At 42.6% G+C, this 20744-nt stretch overlaps 1 protein-coding gene across 2 annotated transcripts in view; it reads right to left on the bottom strand.

Moving 5' to 3' along the window:
- Positions 1-434: 434 nt before the first annotated feature.
- inpp5jb (inositol polyphosphate-5-phosphatase Jb) overlaps positions 435-20744 on the bottom strand; it is a 20758-nt gene continuing 448 nt past the window's right edge. Inside the window, exons 1-14 of one of the 2 annotated variants that reach the window (XM_079515519.1) lie at positions 20730-20744; positions 11078-11586; positions 9690-9797; positions 9342-9450; positions 5779-5895; positions 4212-4387; positions 3236-3347; positions 2668-2777; positions 2356-2551; positions 2118-2255; positions 1886-1969; positions 1691-1795; positions 1178-1497; positions 435-1086 (exon numbers count right to left, since the gene is read on the bottom strand). The exon at positions 20730-20744 is cut by the window's right edge and continues 448 nt beyond it. In XM_079515519.1, coding sequence (XP_079371645.1) covers positions 1183-1497; positions 1691-1795; positions 1886-1969; positions 2118-2255; positions 2356-2551; positions 2668-2777; positions 3236-3347; positions 4212-4387; positions 5779-5895; positions 9342-9450; positions 9690-9797; positions 11078-11574 — 2067 coding nt within the window. In that variant the 5' untranslated portion in view covers positions 11575-11586; positions 20730-20744 and the 3' untranslated portion in view covers positions 435-1086; positions 1178-1182. Of the gene's footprint in view, positions 1498-1690; positions 1796-1885; positions 1970-2117; positions 2256-2355; positions 2552-2667; positions 2778-3235; positions 3348-4211; positions 4388-5778; positions 5896-9341; positions 9451-9689; positions 9798-11077; positions 11587-20729 lie in introns of both variants that reach the window. The other variant, XM_079515518.1, reaches the window with a different exon arrangement.

Raw genomic sequence — 20744 nt, 5'->3', positions numbered from 1 at the left:
TGGAGATGAGAAAGTATAGGACAGTGGTAGTACTCTAAAGCTTCAGCAATTAAAGCCTAATTTACCTCAGATGATCATGAGGTCTGAATCTCCATTACCTCACATCAACACACACGTTTCACCAGGGCCAATTATCACTTTAGGTGTCGACACTTTAACTGTCCCTCTGGTTAAAGGGCAGGAACACTTTGGTGGAGGTTTTGGTTGTGTAGTTACCTTGCCACTATATGTAACTCCAAAGGTGGACTAGAAATTCAAAATAATAGCTCCATTGATTAGAAGTTGATTATTCATAATCATAATATGCTCCTCATTGACTTACATTGTACACTAGTGATCTCAAATTCACTATTTTAGCCTGTGAACAATCACAATATAGAACATAAAACAAAACATTACCGTTTATTTTATTTTATAAAAAGGTCAACTTCCTGTTGATTTTGCTATTTTTATTAGGAAGAAAACCCGGACTGGATCCGCAGATCAGTGTTCGTGCCCTCAAACATCATTTTCCAGAATAACACAACGGACATATAAGACTACTAACAGACAGATATCTATATACAGTGTGCAAATTAAAGGATACTGTGTGAATCTTTAAAAAATATCGAATTTATTATTTACCTTGAGCAAATACTTTGGTCCTAGTGGATATTTTTCAGACCAGATTGCTCATTAATTTAGCAGTGGCTACAACTGAAAATACCTTGAAATGTAAGACAGGCTTGAAATTCAGACAGGTTTGATACTATATGTAAGGACTGTTCCCTCCCTGCCTGTGATCTTGTGAGAGCATTTTCTCATGCTCACATGTACAGCATCTGCTGATACAGCCACTTGGTTCACCAATAAGAAGTTTCAAAATGTGTAGAATGTGAGTATGGAATGCAGCTTTTGAAAAGTAGGCTACTGATCGACCACATTCCTTTTACTGGGATTTGGTACATGGGATATTAAAGATTATCAATCTGAGGATTTTATCAAGCCAAATGGCAACTCTCTGTGCTATGTGCATTGAAAGGGCAGTCTGGGCAGAAATGTAAAAGGAAAATAGGAGGATCCAAGGGAAGATTGTTGACTGTAGTCCTGAAAAAAAAAGGCATCAGAAATTGTATATTTTCACGTTAAACTGAAACATACAGTACAGTGCATGTAAGTGAGTGCAGAAGAAGTTGACCTGCATCACAATCCTGAATTCCCAGCCTCAGCATTGGGTTTCTCCAGTTGGGCAGACTCCTGACTGCAGCTGCCCTCTGCTGGGCAAATTGTGGAGTTGTTCTCAGTGGTCGGGGAGGCTTCATCGAGGTTTAGGCCTTTCATTTGAGACTTCACAGGGCTGCTACTGTGACTGCGACTCCGATGGCTGCGGTGCTTGCCCTTTCCGGGGCTGGGACTGCGGGACCCGGTTTTCATGAGGACAACAGTACTGTCGTCCTCAGAGCTGAAATCAGAGCTGTCTGAACCACTAGCTTCAAGGTCTGCGGAGGGAAGCTGGATCTGACGATGGACAATGAAATAGAGAGGAAAGAGGAACAGTAAGACCAAGGTAGACAAGCAGATGAGTAAGAGAGACCAAAATATCAGAGGGAAATAATAAATATAAAATGTGATTAGAGGAAATAGTCAGATGGGGTCGATAAAATGGAGATAAAACGAACAGGAAAACTGACAACTTGATTATCATGATCACCTGAAATGGCTCCGATACGCCCACAAGTGTGTTCATGTTGTTGCTATAGTAACCCAAGATAAAGTCCCCTGAGCCCTTGGGTAACTCCTCCTCTGTAAATGCCACCTGGAAAAGAGGCCAATAAGAGGGGCCATGATTAATCAAATGCCACAGAAAACGACCACAAAACAAAACGTTGTATTCCTCTGGTCTTACCTCCTGTTCTGGTCGAGGGATATCAGATTCCTCTTGCTTGGCCCATACATACCCCAGATAGTCCTTGTGGTGTTTGAACCCCACCTAGAGAATCACAGACCAGAAATCGCAGGCATGTACCGTGATTCATACATTAAATTGATAATGCATCCAAATCTAGATAATCATTTGCTGAGAGTTTCTGTTAAGTACGTATATTCTTAAAAAGAGAGGAGTGCATGAGACTAGTTACCTTGTACAACCCAATCCAATCCCAAGAGCTGCGGGAAAAGTTCGGTGCAGTTTTGAATTTAGCTTTGGCATCTTCAATACTATTCCACTCATCCTCCACCATGAGCGTCACCAGTGGGACGTCCACCTTGTATGGGAACTATACGAGCACATTTACAACAGATCAAATCAATAAAGAAGGTTTAAACATCAGCCAGTCATGTTTACAACATCACACAGTCCCTTCCTGGATGTCTGACCTGTAGGGTGAAGATGGAGGAGACTGGCTTGTGGTCACTGACAGTGTATTCCATGTGACTACGGTAGCAGTGCTGCAACACCTTGGTTCCGCTGGTCAGCCCTGACATGGAGCTGCGCTTCCCTGCATTGTGCGGAGCTGTGGCCCGCATGCGCCACAGGATCCTGTCAGTCCATGCTGGCTTTCGTTTCTTAGCGCTGGGCAGGACAGAGAGAGAGAAAGAAGAAGAGAAAACAAATGACCTAATTTTCCAGTAAATGATGTTGAAACGTTGCGTCAGCATGGTTAGACAAAGCAATCTGAATTCACCGACCTTGTATCATATGTATCTGACCCAACATCAAACTTGTATGTGGGTGAGAATTTCAGCGGCCCCTCCAAGAACCCCTCCAGGACAGTCTCACTATCCTTAGCCATGTTCAGCTGCAGCAATGACAGTGACATAGGTTAGACGTTAGAGCACCGTTTCCCAAACAGTCGGTCGGGATTCGGGAACCATCTTTGGGTCACAGACCAATATATATTTAATATAAATATAATTTCAAAAGAAAAAAAAAGAAAATCACAACTTTTTATCAATTCAAAACAATTAACATTTTTCAAAAGAATTTAAAAAATAAAATGAAAAGTTTCCATAGATAGATAGATAAATAAATAAAAGGTAGATAAGAAGTAGTGAAAATAGCAGATCTACAAGCAATCACGGAGGATGAGTTGAATATTTCTTACATGTGTGGTGGGATAGACAGTAGACCAGATAGTCTGCTCTCAGACGAAGTGCATATTTGGGAGAATTATTAAATATCATGTGCTAACAAGAAGTCTGAACCGTTTTTGTGTTTGTTTGGGTTTTCTTTCTCACTATTTAGTATTGTTTTTACCTGATCCTTTTCCCACAGCATGGAGAATTTGTTGTTATCAATGGCTGACTTCACCACTTGCATTTCGAGGTCATCAATGCGGAAATTCAGATCCCCAAACCAGAACACCACACTGTGAAAACAGTACAGTAGCAACCACATTCATCTTCTAACATTTTCTCACCACAAATGAATGAAAGTGCCAGTAAACATGACACATGTGTGGGCGATTATGAATGCATGCATGCAAAAGAGAGAAAGAGAGAGAGAGAGAGAGAGAGAGAGAAAAAAAAAGTATGTAACCCTTGTGTGTCTATTTTTTAAATGAACAATGTGGTCATTTTCATTTCAAAGACCCCAAAATGTATATATTTGGCCACGAACGTCGGACACCAATCTGAAAAGATTTTGTAGAGACCCCATAAGAGAAGATTTGTGTTGTTTTGCATGATTTTTGGAATTTCTTGTAGGTCAGCTATTTTCAAATAGCCAAAGTATAAAATAAGTGGTTAACCCATTCAGGGCGGGAACCCCTTTTGGTGTTTTAAGCATTATGTCATACTTTAGCTATTGAAAAATACCAGATCTACAAGCTCATAGCGCGGCACCGAGTGCCACGCTACGAGCTTGTAGATCTGCTATTTTTGAAAAATCGTGAAAATGTGGTGCAAATCTTTGAATATATATTCTTTCAGAGCAAACGTTTTTAACTAAAATCTTTGCTTCTGGGGGGGTCCCTGGAACAACATATTTTCAGATGGGGGTCTGCGGCCAAATACAGATAATTCTGGGGGTCCTTGACCTGAAAAAGGTTGAGCACCACTGACATAGAAACAGGATTTAGAAGCCTTTTTTTTAATCGACCTCAACCCTAAATAGGTTAAACAGATTTTAACACTATATAAACTAATTTTGCTGGGGACCCCCTGCAACCCCCTCAAGGACCCCTAGGGGGTCAGTCTGACTACACACACACTAGTGTAGACTGCTGACTCACTCATGGTCGAGCACCCCCGTGGCAGATTGGCTCTCAAACTGCTGCTGCTGTAGGATACTTTCAAAGTCCTCCATACGCTGTTCTGAATTCTCCATGTGCGCTGGCAGGTGGCAGTTTAGGAAGCAGATGGTGTGACCAAACACAGACATGCGAGCACTCACTCCTCCTTTATTCCCCTACAAAAGGGATAAACAGATGAAATGAGCGGGAATAGTAATAATATAATAATAAAGAGAGTCAAGAGTGTAAAGGGTGGAAAGAGACAGGATTATTTTTGAAATATTTATTCAGGATTCCTTAGAAGCATTTGGATATTACTGATTATCTCTCTAGAAAGATTCTGCTAACAGCAGCATCTGTCAGCACTACTAATGTTATTGTTAGTAATCCCCCTCCTTTTTCATCGAATAGTTTCCAAGATTGTATTAAATAAAATCACACACGTGAAGTGAGGGGTGCTCTTATCATCATACTGTACATCACATTCTGTACTCAACCAATCAAATCATCACAAATGTCATTCCGGCCAATCACAATTTGCGTCCTCACTTTTGCCTTCAATGTTTGTGTTTACACACTCTTGTCTTCAATGTTTGTGTTTACACAAACACTCAAAGCTGGACATAAATACATTTGTAAATTGTGAGGGGCTCCTGTGTCTAGCTGCGTGCTTGTAAACACAAACTGTGTCCCTAACACAAACATTAAATGCCATTGATAATGAATGGCCAGTTTTGAGTATTTGTGTAAACACAAACATTGCGTAACACAAACATTTAAGATGATAAGATGATAAGAGCGCCCCTCACTTCACACGGGTGTGATTTTTGAGTGGTGCAGCCACTCCAATGCCCAGCTTTGTCTGTCCCTGTGTCCCTATGCATGTATGTTTAGGGTACCAACAGGGGGCGCTCACTTCAGACAGGTCTGAAGAATGAATGAGAGATTAAAATATGTTTTAAATTATAATATGTGGCAATAAGAGAAGAACAGCAAAAATATCTTGCATGTAGTGTGACCTCATGGCTGTAATGGGAGAGCTGTCTGAAGACAGGAAGTGTACACATACACCAAGGACCAGTGAATCATTCACAAAATAATGCACATATACTTCTGTGGAGGTGACCATTATGGGTCCAGTTTCACTTGCAGTAGATAGCCTATACTTCAGCAGCAAATGCATATAGACAGACTCCCACTGTTACATTGATTCTAGATTGTGTCATTTATCAACAAAGTGTTAAAACAAACCACTTTGAGGAAATGATCAGAGAAGCAACGGGTTGTGCTGCAGCAGTCAATGGTTGGAACCAACCCCTCTCTGTTCATTCCATTCAATTAGAGCACCAGCAGATGTAACAGACATCCCTGACAGTAGTGAGTAAAAAGGTGTCCTAAAACAACCCATGCTGTTACATAATAAATACAAGAGTATTACCTTTCTGGTTGTACAAGGTTTGTTGATAGATAAAGTTGCTGACCAAGAAAGCCCTCTGCCAAACCCTCTGTGTATGCTTTGCATAGCTCAGTAACAGTTTAAAGAAATGGGCGACAGTAGGTATCTCACCCAGTAACCCCCCAGGCCTGTGCGGGTGGTTTCGGTCTGGACTTCTCGGAGGAAGGGAAGATGGTAGTATTTAGCAAACACCAGCAGCAAAACACCTTGCATCCGCTGGGATACCACCTGAGAAACACGGCACCATAGAGACCATAACAGTGTCAGAGACAAAGATGAAGGAAGGAAAATAGACAGAGACAGACGGACAGTCAGAGAGGAATAAAGAGGACCAAGGGAACAAGAATAGAAGGCAGTGAGTAATTTGACTGCTGCTATGTGTATTCTTGATAAGGTACACGTACAGGGTATACTAGGTATCGTGCCACCAGAACTGATGGTATTATTTTGGAGAAAGTAGTCAAATTGATTTTTAAAAATGCAAATATGAGCATCTGTTTATCTGATGTCAGTGTTAGGGCCAGACCGAGATATTGGTCATTATTTGACCTTTTTGAAAAGTGGCAATGGCAATTATGCAGCCTATGAGTAGTTTAGAAAAAACGTTAAAAAGATATATGATCTACAAGCTCACACTGTGTCACATCTTGTTAATAGGGGTTAAGTTGTTAAACAAAATAAATGTACTTGTTTGTTTGTTCATTGTATGATTACAGTTAAATGTTCTTTCTCTTCCATGCCTGTACACAACTAGGATGGTTCCCTGCTTTCCCCTTCTGAGGTGTCTAACGGTTTTCCAGAAGTGTACTTTCTTAAAAACCTTAAAAGGCAAACTGTAATATCTTATTTATTCATACATTTCAATGTTGAATGCCAAAAACACAATTACTGTAAATCATTAATCACAATTATTTGTATGATAATCAATCATCAAGTAAAATGTCATGATTGTGACAACCTTACCAACAGGGCAACTAAAGGCCACCCCATAGCTTAAAGACATGATTCAACCCCACAACCCTTCCTGTTCACTTAGATCAGCCTACACAGGATTGTTGCCCTAGTATCCAAACACCTTCATTATTCTCTCTGCACTCGCAGTTTATTGACTAGAGCTCATCATGTGTACTCTACTTATTCCGATTTCGCACTGGATAAGAGCGTCTGCTAAGTGCCTGAATTGTAAATTGTGCACCTTTATTTATTTATTCAAAATATCTCCAATATAGAGAACGGCATTGGACCCAAACATCTGGCATTGGTTGTTGGGCTCTGGTCAGTGTTTCTATAAGCAAATAGTCAGAGCTGCACAGCACACTGCCTGTCCATCTCTGCTGCTCTGTCAGCTCTCTCTCCCACCCTCTCCCTCTCGCTCTCCCTCTTTTGCATTTCCATTGTGCCCTGCAGGATGCTGTGGCCCAGCTCTCCCGCTGTTTTGCATGATGCACTGAACATAAAGGAGGCCACAGCTAGCGGTCCACCCTGGCTGTCTAAACAGGAAGCACATTTAAGGAGGAAACATGATGCATGAATTGACAGTCCTGGGGATGACAACAATTCCCACACTGCATCCATTTGTCTTGGCTTTGTGTCAGACCATCTCTCCTTTTATACATCCTTAAAATTTGTCTTTTATTTCATGTTACATAATGTGTGTGTGTGTGTGTGTGTGTGTGTGTGTGTGTGTGTGTGTGTGTGTGCAGTGTTATGGCTCAACTGTACAAGGAGACAGGCATAGAAGCGAGAGAGGACATGTCATAGGTTCATGCTAGATATTGTGCTCAAATCAAACCCCATCCCCCAACCACAGGTCTTGGAGGCCTAATCACACTTGCTGTGTGGGGACACACATCGCACACGTGAGAGAAGAACCTCTCGTTTGTATACTCACTAGCTATTTGGATGATTTGGTTGCGTAACAGTATCCACTGAACCATAAACTGGGCTGACCTACGGTATTTGTGCTTGTGTGAGGAATGAGAAAATGAGCATAAGAAAGGGTGTGTGTGAGTGTGTGTGCGTGCATACTGTATGTGCACATGTTTTCTAGTATGTTTGTACACAGTAGGCAGTACACACATGAGATGCTTATGAGAAGGTTTAAGCTAGTCAAGCAGGCCAACAGACAGCCGGAGGACAGCATCAGTGTCACTGTCAGAGGTCCATCAACACCACGTATCAATGTGATCCAAAAATAAAACAGCACTCAGAGGGTGTCTCTTGTCTGCCTCTCTATACACTCAACAGCTGATTCATGTTCTTAGAATCACTACTTCAACACAGACAAACACTGTCTATTTAGATGCACACACACCCACACACACTAAATGGCATGAATGGACAGAAACAGAATGCTAAATCGATTAAATCTAAGGGAAATTCCCCTGACCAATACAGTTGGGGAGTATTCTGCTGTGTAGGATGCTTGGTGAGGCTTCCAACAAAGTGGAAAGATAAGTCATCTGATTTATGCGGCGGCAGTGGCTCAGGGGTAGAGTGGCTGGATGGCAACCGTAAGGTTGCCAGTTCGAACCCGGGCTCCCCCAGAGTTAGCGTCGAAGTGTCCTTGAGCAAGACACTGAACCCCTAATTGCTCCCGATGTGCTGGTTGGTGCCTTGCATGGTTTCCGCTGCCATCGGTGTATGAATGTGTGTGTGAATGGGTGAATGTAATGCACAATCTCTGTAAAGCGCCTTAGAGAAAGGCGCTATATAAATCCACCATTTACCATTTTATAAACAAACAAAAAATCACACCCGTGTGAACTGAGTGGTGTAAGGTCTTATATAGACTGAACAGCTGTGGTCTGACGTAATGTATGACGTAATGAAATCACACCCGTGTGAACTGGGTGGCCATAGCAACCGTGCTCATTTTTTGAGCACAGACAGACAGACAGACAGACAGACAGACTAACAAAGCCAGTTGTAGGAGTGGTTTACACCACTCAAAAACACCTGTGTGCATCATACATCATAGGATGCATGTATTAGATTGTTTTTTAACGCATTTTAACTAGTTAGTGTTTATAAAATGATTTTGTATATGAATATATGTGAACCCCAGGAAGACTAGTGGTGCTTTAGGGCACAGCTAATGGGGATCCTACCAAATAAAATGATAATAAATAAAACATAATCATACATCACATACTGTGCTCAGCCAATCAAATCATCACAAAAGTCATTCCGGCCAATCACTTTTAGCGTTTTCACTTTTCTGCCCTCACTTTTATCTTCAATATGTACTTTTCTCAGCCAATCAAATCATCGCTATTGGGTGATCAACCAATCATCAGCCAATGTTTGTGTTCACACAAAGCTGGGCATAGGAGGGGCTAAAGAAAATATGAAAAGAAAAGAAAGAAATGTTCTTGTTTATCTATGAATACTACTGGATTTTTCATTAAGCTTTACTGTTATACTGATATACAGACACTGCATGTTATGAGCTAGCTCAACAGTGGCAGATAATAGATAAACCAACATGACATGGTTGTTTAAGCACTATCCCTGCAAATATATAACACAATCACATGCTCTGTAAACCATGAGAACCAAAACAGCAGCAGAAAGCAACGCTCACTCATTTAACACTCGTAATGTGCGAATAGTTTTAACTTATGAATATGTATTTGTGTATTACTGTATACTATAGTTAAACCATTACTGACCAGCACGTAACCGAAGGGGCTGAGGCGCTCCATGCAGGCGTCGCTCCACTGGTCTGTAAAGAGGACATCTTTCAGCCGTTTGTTAATCATAGAATTCACTTCTTGTAACCTTGAAGAAAAACACACCACGACAAATAGTCAATATTGCGGAAGCAGACAGGGAAATTGAAAATAGAGTGGGCATTGATAAAGTAATGGCAGAAAGTAGCTGTACGGAATCACTGTAGTTCAACACCGTATTTCAGTGAAATGGACCACAGTGGGAATGAAGGACAGAATGAGGAAGTGGAACATCTGGCTTTTATGAGGAAACAGCTGGCTAGCCATCAACATAAACAAAACACTCACCCGATGATGTACATATCTGTGTTTCCATCACCTATATTCAAGCCAAGCAACGTGGTGATGTCATCAGGTGGCATGGCAGAGCCCACATTCCAAGTGATCAAGTGCAACCTGTGAAAGGCGAAGTTGAATGCATCCCTTGATTTAGCTATACATATCTATGACATCAGATTTTATGTATATAAATTGCTGAGTAAATAAAGGTGAGTTGTCCCGGATTACTTATGGAATTTATACTATACATTACATAGATAGCCTATTTCATATATTGTAAGTGTAGACTCAACGTGCTTCGTGGCCCTATTAAGTAGAGCTGCTATTTTTTTAAATGACCGCTTACTATATAATGACATGCTCAAAATAGGGACGCCAGGGTGAAAGTGGTTTACTATGAAAACCTGCGTCTCCCGTCCGTCCATCACGCCTCCTGACATCCCGTGACATCAGGGAGACCCTTTATGTCCATATATGGATCTGACCTCGTGACATCATGGAGACCTTAACGCCTCCATATATGGTCATGCCTCGTGACACATCACGCCCCATACTGTATGCCATACTGCCATGTCCATATATGAAGATCACGACACTGACCTCATCAAACCCTGGATAACCATACATGGAGAAGACTGGATCATCACCTAGATCTGCATATACAGTATGGAGCCGGCCAGAACTCTACATCTGACCTCAAACCTCAAAACCCTTAGATCTCCATATATGGAGCTGACCTGATCTGACATTCAATATGTTGATCCTTCCCCACCCGTCCTTCATGTTCTGACATTCCATATGTTGATCTGACCTCATCAAACCCTGTACACTCAATATATGGCCAGTACAGAATTCATTCTATATGTTGATCTGACCCCCATGCCAAAGCGCCAGCCCTCGCCCAGCAGTCTGCCGTCTGCCATCAACCAGGCGGATGCGTGCACGTGACATTTGACCTAATTTCTCCTTTCATTGTCGATGGCAAATATGAGACGTGTGGGGACAAGATGACGTACATTTTCCCTTCATTGTCAATGGCATTTAATGTTTGTGTTGCGGACATTTTGTGGGGACAAAAGCTGATGACAGTGTGAAGGCAAACCGCAGCAAATTAAATATGCAAGAATCCCAAATTCTCCGCCCATTCGCATTGAGTCTACCGAAGTATTAGGTGGGAATGTGACCTAAATTAACTCATCTACTACACTTTCTTTCCCAGTTTACTTGGATCTCATCATATCATATTTAAATACAGTATTATCAACTTTCTGTCCCAAGATTAATCACTCTCAGTTGTCTGGAAATGAAACTTTCTGAGATGCATATAATGATACATTATAGGCCTGTGTAAAACAATATGGTGAACCCAAAATAATATGCCATAATATAGAACTTGCCTGAAGTCTTCCACTATTTGGGCTGGTGTGTCTGCAGTACCTGCCACAGAGAAGGCCCTCTGAGCATGGGAGGTGAGGTGGGAAGGTAGGGGCCTGGAAAGCGGTGGTTGTGGAACTGAAGCAGCCCTTACAGGATGGTGGCCTGGGCCTTTAGGGCCAGACTTCACATTGGCCACGGTGGGCTCTCCTAAGGGTTTCTCTGCCGCAGGTTGCAGGGGCTTGGAACGACTGGGCGCGGCCCCATCAGGAACGGATTGGTCCTCGTTGGCCACCGGTGTAGGTTCAGGTTTGGGCTCACAAAGATCCACAGAGTCCTCTACTCTGGGGATTCTCTGAGGCCGTCGGGGCCGGCCCGGAGCAGCAGGCTGGGCAGGAGCGGGACTGTTGGCTGGTGCCTCTGTACCTGGTGGCAGCACTTCAGTGACTGTTGAAACTTCTGATGCTCCAGATGGGCCGTCAGCTTGTATCTGGCTTTGGCTCTTATCACCTAGATCCATTTCCTAAAATATCTGTAACAGAGAAATCAATTGGCACATTTATAATGGCAGAGATATCTGGTATAATTTATATATTTCTGAGGGGCGCTAGCCACATCTATGCCCAGCTTTGAGTGTTTGTGTAAACACAAACATTGAAGGCAAAAGTGTGTAAACACAAACATTGAAGACAAAAGTGAGGACACAAATTGGCCGGAATGAGATGATGTATGTCTGATGATAAGAGCGCCCCTCACTTCAACAGGTGTGCTTTTTATATATACATTTTGTTATGTCTAAACCTAACAAAATATTATTTTAATAGCTGAGTAGTAAATATTAGCTATCAACAACTACAAGAAAGAACCCATGTGATTAAACCATCATGCATGAATCAATGCTACAATGTTCAGTAAACCCATAAAGCAGGTGAAAATATAGCAGCAAACAAATATCACAACAGAATAAAGTAAGTGAAAACGTATTGTCTGATACCAAATAATCTGCGAGGCAGTGTATTTAAATCACCAGGAAAATAAATAGTCTAATAAATCAATCTATAATTCAAAATATCCAGCAATCCAAAAGACAAATACTACCGGTGCTGCCGGTGAGCGCTAGATGTGACTTCAAGATCCTACTAATCACGTTCAAAGCCCTAAATGGGATAGCCCCTATTTACATCCGTGATATGCTATCCCTCCCTGAATCCGGGCGCACCCTCAGATCCTCGGATAAGGCCCTTCTGGCTGTCCCTCGCACTAACCTATAGTTACCCGGGGTGACCGGGCTTTTGCCGCTCGGGCACCCAGACTGTGGAACGCACTGCCAGTGCACATTAGGGTAGCACCATCCGTCCCGTTATTTAAGTCACGCCTGAAAACCCACCTTTATACTGAGTGTTTTTTAACTATTTAATAGCCAATTGTACATACATCCTTGTTTTGTGTGCCATTATCATTTTGTTATTGTGTGTTTTTTTGCTGTTTTAATCTTGCTCTGTGCAGCACTTTGGAACTATGTTTTGAAAAGCGCTATACAAATAAAGTTCATATCATATCATATCATATCATATCATACCAGACAAACAGAAAAATAAATGTTTAAGCAACAATATTCCCACAGTAACACAGAAATAATAATGGAATAAAATCCACCATACAAGACAACTATCTCCCCTGTGCCTGAATTTGTTTCCCACTGAGAACAAGATCATAATCATGAAGTTGGTTCAGTCATCAGCAAGATGAGATGACTCTTGCTATAATTGTCTCCACCAGGCGACAGAGTATGTGAGGGGGAGAGAGTATGTTTTGCACTCCGTCCGTCCGTCCATTACCAGCTATTCTCCGGCACCGTTAACCCGGTCGATGCCAAACTTTGCATACACACTCCCTGGATGCCAATGATGAACCTCTGCCCCAAATCTTCCAGAACGGCCTGTTATAGCGCCACCAGGAGGCCGACTTTTGTAAAACATTTTTTTTTATATTACTCCTCCAGATTCTGTCCAAACATCCTGCAAATCGTTACACAGTATATCTATAGTCATGTGCTCAAGACGGATCTGTCCCATATTTCATATTCCATAATAATTGGCTATAATTGGCTTTCAAAGTTTGCAGGATTCGCAAAGCATCAAATCATGAACGCAGCATGCAATTTACGTGAGATCTTTCACGTAAATTGCCTCAAAAATGCCTCAAATCATCCAATTGCCATCAAAGGCGTAAGAAGAAATGGCACCCTTTTCACATTGGCCTATCATAGCGCCACCAGGAGGCCACAACCTGACCTGACACTTTTTCTAGTTGTGCACTGAAGCGCCATGCGAATGTGGTCTACTGAAAGGAGAAATGAACATGCACACTCTCCTTCATCCTTCATCAGGATCCTGATGAGTTATAGGCCAAAATGTGAATTATTGGCCAGTGGAAAGCGTGGAAAGTTTCACATTGATCGGTCCAGCGGCGCCTGTGATTAACTGCTAACAGACAAAAACACAGGAGTGGAAACATAAAATACCTCGCCCTTCTGCCTTTTGCCTGGTGGGGATAATGAAAGGCCCAAGAGTAATGGGAAGAAAAGTTGTTGGGGAGAAGTGAAGGAGATCTGCATAGTTTGAAGGAGGAAAACAATAGCCTGTCAAAAAGATGGAGAGAATTAGTGGACAGCACCCACTTAATAAATATATAAAATAAACAGAAAGCTTATCAGCCTCTCTATTATGCCAAAGCTACTTGCGACTCTGCTGTAACTCTGCTGTCTGCTTAGTCAGTTCATATCAGCTCAGAACACCTGCCAGTAGTGCTGCACGATTCTTGCTCGGCTTGCTCTAGGGCGGCTGTGGCTCAGGAGGTAGAGCAGGTCGTCCAATGATCCATGGGTCGGTGGTTCGAATCCCGGCTCCTCCTGTCTACATGTCGAAGTGTCCTTGGGCAAGACACTGAACCCCAAATTGCTCCCGATGTGCTGGTTGGTACCTTGCATAGCTTCCGCTGCCATCGGTGTATGAATGTGTGTGTGAATGGGTGAATGTAATGCACATCTATGTAAAGCGCCTTGGATAAAGGCGCTATATAAATGCACCATTTACCATTTACCATTTGCTCAAATGTGAATCTCGATTTTCCTCCACAAGACATGGATTCTCATAATATTCATGAAAATATGTATTAGAAAATACATAAACAAAAACATAAGAGTAACTAAAATGAATTGGACAGCCAACTAGTGCTGCACGATTCGTCACAAAATGAGATTGCATAGGTGTTTGAATCTAGATCTCGATTTTTTGGTTATGTGTGTGGGTTATTGTGGTATCAAAACAGACTGCAAACTTTGGAAGCCATAGGCACTCATAGAATATGGAAAATCGGACAGATCCGTGTTGATCACATGACTATAGAGATACCGTACCGATTTGCATGATTTTTGGACAAAACCTGCTGTAGTAGTAATAATATCACAAAATGTATTTTGTTGCTGCCAACTGTGCACACACACTCCCTGGATGCCAGGGCAGAACCTCTGCGCCCAGGGAGTGTGTGCACAGTTGGCAGCAACCAGGCTAACAGTGCAGTGCCAGAGATTAGCTGTACACAGACGGACGGACGGACGGATGGACGGACGGGGTACAAAACATACTCTCTCGCCATGCCTTTGGCCTGGCAGAGACAATGATGTGATTACAAAAGGGATGTACTCAACAATAAATGTAAGATCAAAAAAAGATATTTCCACAGTCTAGCCCTATCACATCTTTTCATCTATGGGCAAAGGTCAAGGAAGCACTCAGCAAGCAGCTGACTTCAAAGACGTCAAGGCACACCACAGTCATAAAGATGAAGTTATATCCTCTGTTGTTACTTAGTAATACTCCTGTTACTTATTAACAATTTTAAATAATCAGTAACCCCTCTCAGAGATGTACATGACCCCCGTCCACTACTCCAGATCAGTTGGTCAGTGGTGGTGGAGGAAACAGATCCAAAACAGACATAATGTGCAGTTAGACCTGCACATTATGTCAGAGAGCCCTGAAGGCGATGAAAAAAATAGAGCTTGCATAAATATTCACATGACCTTCAAAAGATAGGGCCATGAGTCCATGACCTTCATGTAGAAAAGGATTGCTGCCGATTCCAGGAGGACAGCGCTGGTCACATGTGCCCAGCTAGTAACATGCTCGTCTATTTGTGGACCAATAGCTTGGTGCCCTGCCTGTGTGTGTAGCGTGTGTGTGTGTGTAGTGTGTGTGTGTGTAGTGTGTGTGTGTAGTGTGCTGCTATAGCCCATGTATGGTATTTCTGTGGAGGATTGGGAGGAGGGTGGATGGGCGACTTGTCACACGTGGGAGTGGGTGGGTGCAAAACGAGGCAAGAGAGTGAGCTAGACAAGACAGACACTTTCAGTCACAGCTCTCTGTATCTTTTCCAAATTGATCCTCGCTCATTTCCCTCTGGCACTGTTTTCCTGAGCCTTAATCCTCTTCTCTCTCTTATCTCCACTTTTCTTTCATCTTTCTCTCTCCCTCTCTCTGCAAAATGTCCCCAATTTTCATTCGTAAGAGACTTGCTCGCCCTCGCCATTATTGCCCTGTCAAGGAATAACTCTTCTTATATTTCACCACTGTTTGTGTGTTCTTTCCTATAACACTACATACCTTTCCCTATCAACTGAAATGGCGCACACAAATCTCAAATTATAAACACAAACCTAAAATAATTATTTTTGCCTGCCTCTCTCACAGTCTCATTTCCCCTCCACATCTCTTCTGTGCTTTGAAGTGGTCAGTGGTGGTGCACTGACGTGTTCTGTATTGTTTCCTTCAGCCAACCACATCAGCCGCAATTAGTGACGTCCCAATGGTTGCTGCTGTCACAACAGCAAGAGATAGATCATTATCAGTGGTAGTGGCTTTGTGTGTCTGTGTGTGTGTGTGTGTGAGAGAGAGAGAGAGACAGAGAGAGAGGGGGGGAGACAGAGTGAGAGAATGTGTGAGAGAGCTACAGTGGGGACAAAAACTGCTGAAGCAGCTGTATGACATCCCTAGGATTACAGAAGGTGGAGATGACAGTGAAAGAAAACTATCCATGCATCCATCCATCCATCTTCACCCGCTTATCTGTAGTCGGGTTGCAGGGGCAACAGCTCCACCAGTGAGCTCCAAACTTCCCTCTCCAGAGCAACATTAGTAACTTCCTCCTGGGGGATCGCGAGGCGATGTGATTCCTCCAACAGCGCCTTGGTCTGCCCTAGCCTAAGATTTAGACTCTCGTAGATGTATTTATCGATTCTGACATTTTCAATCTACGAGAGTCTAAGCCTTCATTACCCATGGGTCAGATGATTTTTCCCCCCGGACCGTTTGAGTTATGTGGATTACACGTACGTACGTACGTACGTACGTACGTACGTACGTACGTACGTACGTACGCACAGAGAGTTGGTGCATTTATAGATATATACAGAGCAGCTTATACACGTTTGTTTTCCCCGCGACGGACATTCTCTGTTCTAAACCCCTTTTTGCATTTCCCTGTGTGCGTCACTCTCAGCAATACTAACGTGAAACAGAACACAAGGATAAGTCACCCCCCATCTCTCTCCCCCATTTCCTGTCAGCCTACTGTCTGTCCCTCTACAAAAAAACAAAAAAAATGAAATCATTACGTCCGCGAGCGGCCGGGACTCGGGCTCTAGGCCAGCTTTCTATATGGCTACTTGGCTATTTATTTATTTATTATTTATTTGGATGACCCTAATAACAAACTCATAACAAACATTGAACGATTACTATTGCAATTTCTTTTGGGTTTTTAGCTTAGATTGAATGGCCTATATTTGCATTTCCTGTTTAGATGAGTTGATCCAGGAGTCCAGGACTCAATCTACTTGAAGTCCTTGACCTCGATCAGCCAGGGGCCCTTGTTCAGATGTTGTAACTTGTACGTGACAACCACCTTCCTACATTCAGCACCCACTTGGAGGAGCAGTTGTTTCACCTGTCCCACCTCATTCGAGAATAGAGAGCAGTGCGATGTCTTCCACAAAAGTCCAGGTCAGTCTCCATAACTGTTCGATGGAATTTTGTCCTCCTCGTAGTGATGGAAAATCCAAGTTGAACTTTCCACGGCTGGCTCCACTGACAAGACCTTTATGTACACCAAAGGAGACATTGGAGACCGCAGGCATTTTGTTCTCAAAGAAGAAAAGGAGGAGCCTGACACTCACAGTTGTCTCTCCTAACTACTGTACATCAAAGGCATTGCAGTGGAGTCCAATGCACATCACAGAGGACCTCAACTGGCACAAGCACACAAGCCATGTGGTGAAGAAGGCACACCAACCCATACTTCCTTCACAGGTGACTGAAGACGTTTGGCATGGGGCACAAGATGCTACAGGCTGTCTACGCCTACAGCACCACTAACAGCAATCGGACTGATTTTATTTCCGCCTGGAAGGGAATTGTACTGCCCTCAGCCGCAAAGCACTTCAGGGTCAGTTGTCAGTCATCAGTGGATGTGAGCTGAGCTTCTCTCCATCCATATTATGACGGACATTGTGTCAGTAAAGCCAGGTACGATTTTCAAAGAACCCCTCCACCCCAGTCCCCAACCATGGACTATTTCAGATGCTTCTGCAGTCCGCTTGGTGTTTCCACATCCACAAGGGCAGTAAGCTCTGCAGAACCATTTCCACCAGGCAATCAGAATTGAGAATGATTGACACTACACTGTGTAGACCTGTCTCCCTACTACACGGAAAAAATGAAAGAGAGAGGAACATTATATTTTCAAATTTCAACTGTGTGTTTGAAGGTTGTGGTCATCATCTTAAAAATTAAAGGATTGTAGCTTTACAGTAAATGTTTGCTCTCTTTAAATGAATATGATGAGAGAGAGAGAGAAAGATTGAGAAAGAGGGGGGGTTGGCAATTGGCATGCCATCATTCTAGACAGACCGGTTAGGTGATCGGGCCTACAGAACAGTACACAATATGGACAAAATAGCAGTACAATATGGCTATGGGTTCATACTTTCTTAATATTTCAAGTACCAGTGACAACCAGGAACAAACTGGGTGACGACCACGAAGAGTGTGGTGAGAGAGGATGGCCAGAGAGACGGCAACCTGGGGCTGGTGGTGAGGGTTGGCAGCCCAAACCACTTCCTCCATGAGGAGGAACCAAAAGCTACAGACTGCAGTAAAACCTGCAAGGGTTTAAAATCAGCCTTGTAATATGGTGCCAAGGCTGGCTGAGATGTGTACTGTTCAGTGGCAACGACGACGGAACGCACAGGATTCTGCACTTCTGGTCAGACGAAGGCAGAGCCAGGCCCAGACGCCCACAGCGCCTGGAGCCTCTTTTGTGTCGCTAACATCTCATCAGCCATCTTCCCTATTGACGGTCTCTCAAAAGACAGTGGGGGCTGTACCATGCCACTACTTGGACACAGGTCTGAAACACCCAACAATTCATCAGGTTTACAACACTGATGTGTCCAAGTGTGTCCATCAGTAGATGTTTAATTTACCAATTAACCCAATCCCTCCCGTTACACTAGGCGGAATCGTGAGGCCAGTGCCAGTCAAATGCGCAAAATACCACAGTAGACGAAGAGATCAACCAGAAGTGTGGAAGTGTGGCCCCCCCTAATATTGTATTCATAGGAGACCATTAGGCTGTGGTAGACGGCCTAATGGTAGTTGTTTTCGTCCGGGGATGTAAGAAGAGGGAATAAAAACCTTCCAAACACTGGATTTTGGCTCATTTGGAGCAGAAAAAAATAACAAATAAGCGTGCACGGGCGTGCATGTCGGATCCGTATGTAGGCTGTCTAACATGTGAGTAAAAGGAAAAAAAAGAAAATAAAAATACTGGATTAAATGACATTAAAAGAAAGAAGATTTTTACGTTCTGGCACAGGCGGGGGGTGGAGAATAAAACGGAATTCCACGTTCTTGGCATACATTCGTGCAACAAAAGTGAAAACAGGCCAATTATACATTAATTTTAAAGGTTTAGTCTGACGTTTAGTCTGACTCAAGGGAGTGCGATTCCCGCCACGAGTTGTTCGGATATGCGGTTGCCCTGAACCACCGATATGTTCATATATGGGCATATATGGATAATATCCAATTGTCCAGAAACAATCTGAGAACCCATCGGCAAATAAAGGAAAAACAGCACCCTCTTTTCCTTTGAATTTATCATTGATGCGAGTCAACAGTCCAGAACTGCCAAAGAGCAGTTCTGGGCATACCCCTCTTATTGAGGGGTATGCCCAGCTTTCTGTGTTTGTGTGTAACCCATAGTGATGATTTGATTGGCTGAGCAATGTGTGTACCCCATAGCGATGATTTGATTGGCTGAGCAATGTGTGTACCCCATAGCAATGATTTGCTTGACTGAGCAATGTGTGTACCCCATATAGCGATGATTTGATTGGCTGAGAACGGAATGTGATGTATGATGATAAGAGCGCCCCTCACTTCACACAGGTGTGATTATTCTTTTTAATGAATAACATTTTGTGAGTAACTTTGGCATCGTATTATGTTATATATATATATATATATATATATATATATATATATATATATATATATATATATATATATATATATAGTTACTAGTGTTTGGCTGGTGTTGCATGAAGGACGGGTACTTGCAAATTGCAATGTATAAAGAGCAATGACTGGTGAAACAAAAAATGACTGGTAGCTCAGCTGAATGAGGACAGCAGTAAATATCTGGCCTATTTATGCTCCTGTCCTGTTTCAAGGACAATTTCTGGTGGAAAACAGATGAAGGTCAATTTAATTCAGTATTTTGCCGATGTTATCTCAGACGTGTGTGTGTGTGTGTGTGTGCCCGCATGCACGCTGGATAGATAGGGCAAAGAAGGGTCTGACTGTGTGTACAATACATCTCTTATATCAGTTGTGGCGTGTGGGTATGTGGTAAATTAGGTACAAAATATTATTTCCACATAGAAACCTCCAAAACACATGGTATAAATGGTAATGGTAAGGTATACCATGGTACAGTATAAACACTCCTATAATAGAGATCATTCACTCACTGCTCCATGTCAATATAGTAGATGTAGAGTTGTAGACAGTCACATAACAGTAAATGTAGTTGTTGACAAAGATATCACTGACGTTAACGTAGCTACAGTCTAGCCTATTACTCATCCAAAAGGATACAGTAAAAATAGATGCAATACAATTCAATGTATTCAAAATGCATTATCATCTTCCTTATGCTAAAGGTCATACTGTATGGTCGGTCACACTCACAACTAAATGATGCCCTGTCTGTTTTAAGACATAAACAAAACACGTCTCTATCTCTCACTCTCACACACACACACACACACACACACACACACACACACACACACACACACACACACACACACACACAGTGTACTAATGTCGGATGTCCTGCTGTTGATCTGTGTGACCAAGTCTGTGTACTGTAGTCTGTCACAAATGACTGGGAGCAAGCTTCCTGTCACGTAATTACCTTGACTGACATGTTATGGCATAGTTCACACTTCACACATCCATGTTTCCTTTTGACATATTCCAAATCATGACATTTAGCACGATTATTTAAAACCACCACAGAAATGTATTATTTTGCCCATCTTGTTACCTCTGTTTAGAAGAT

This window comes from Electrona antarctica, assembly GCF_951216825.1.
Source record: "Electrona antarctica genome assembly, chromosome: 12".
In the NCBI taxonomy this organism is placed as follows: Eukaryota; Metazoa; Chordata; class Actinopteri; order Myctophiformes; family Myctophidae; genus Electrona; species Electrona antarctica.
Note: the sequence above shows the minus strand (reverse complement) of the source record. Positions and strands in the feature narration are given on the sequence as shown.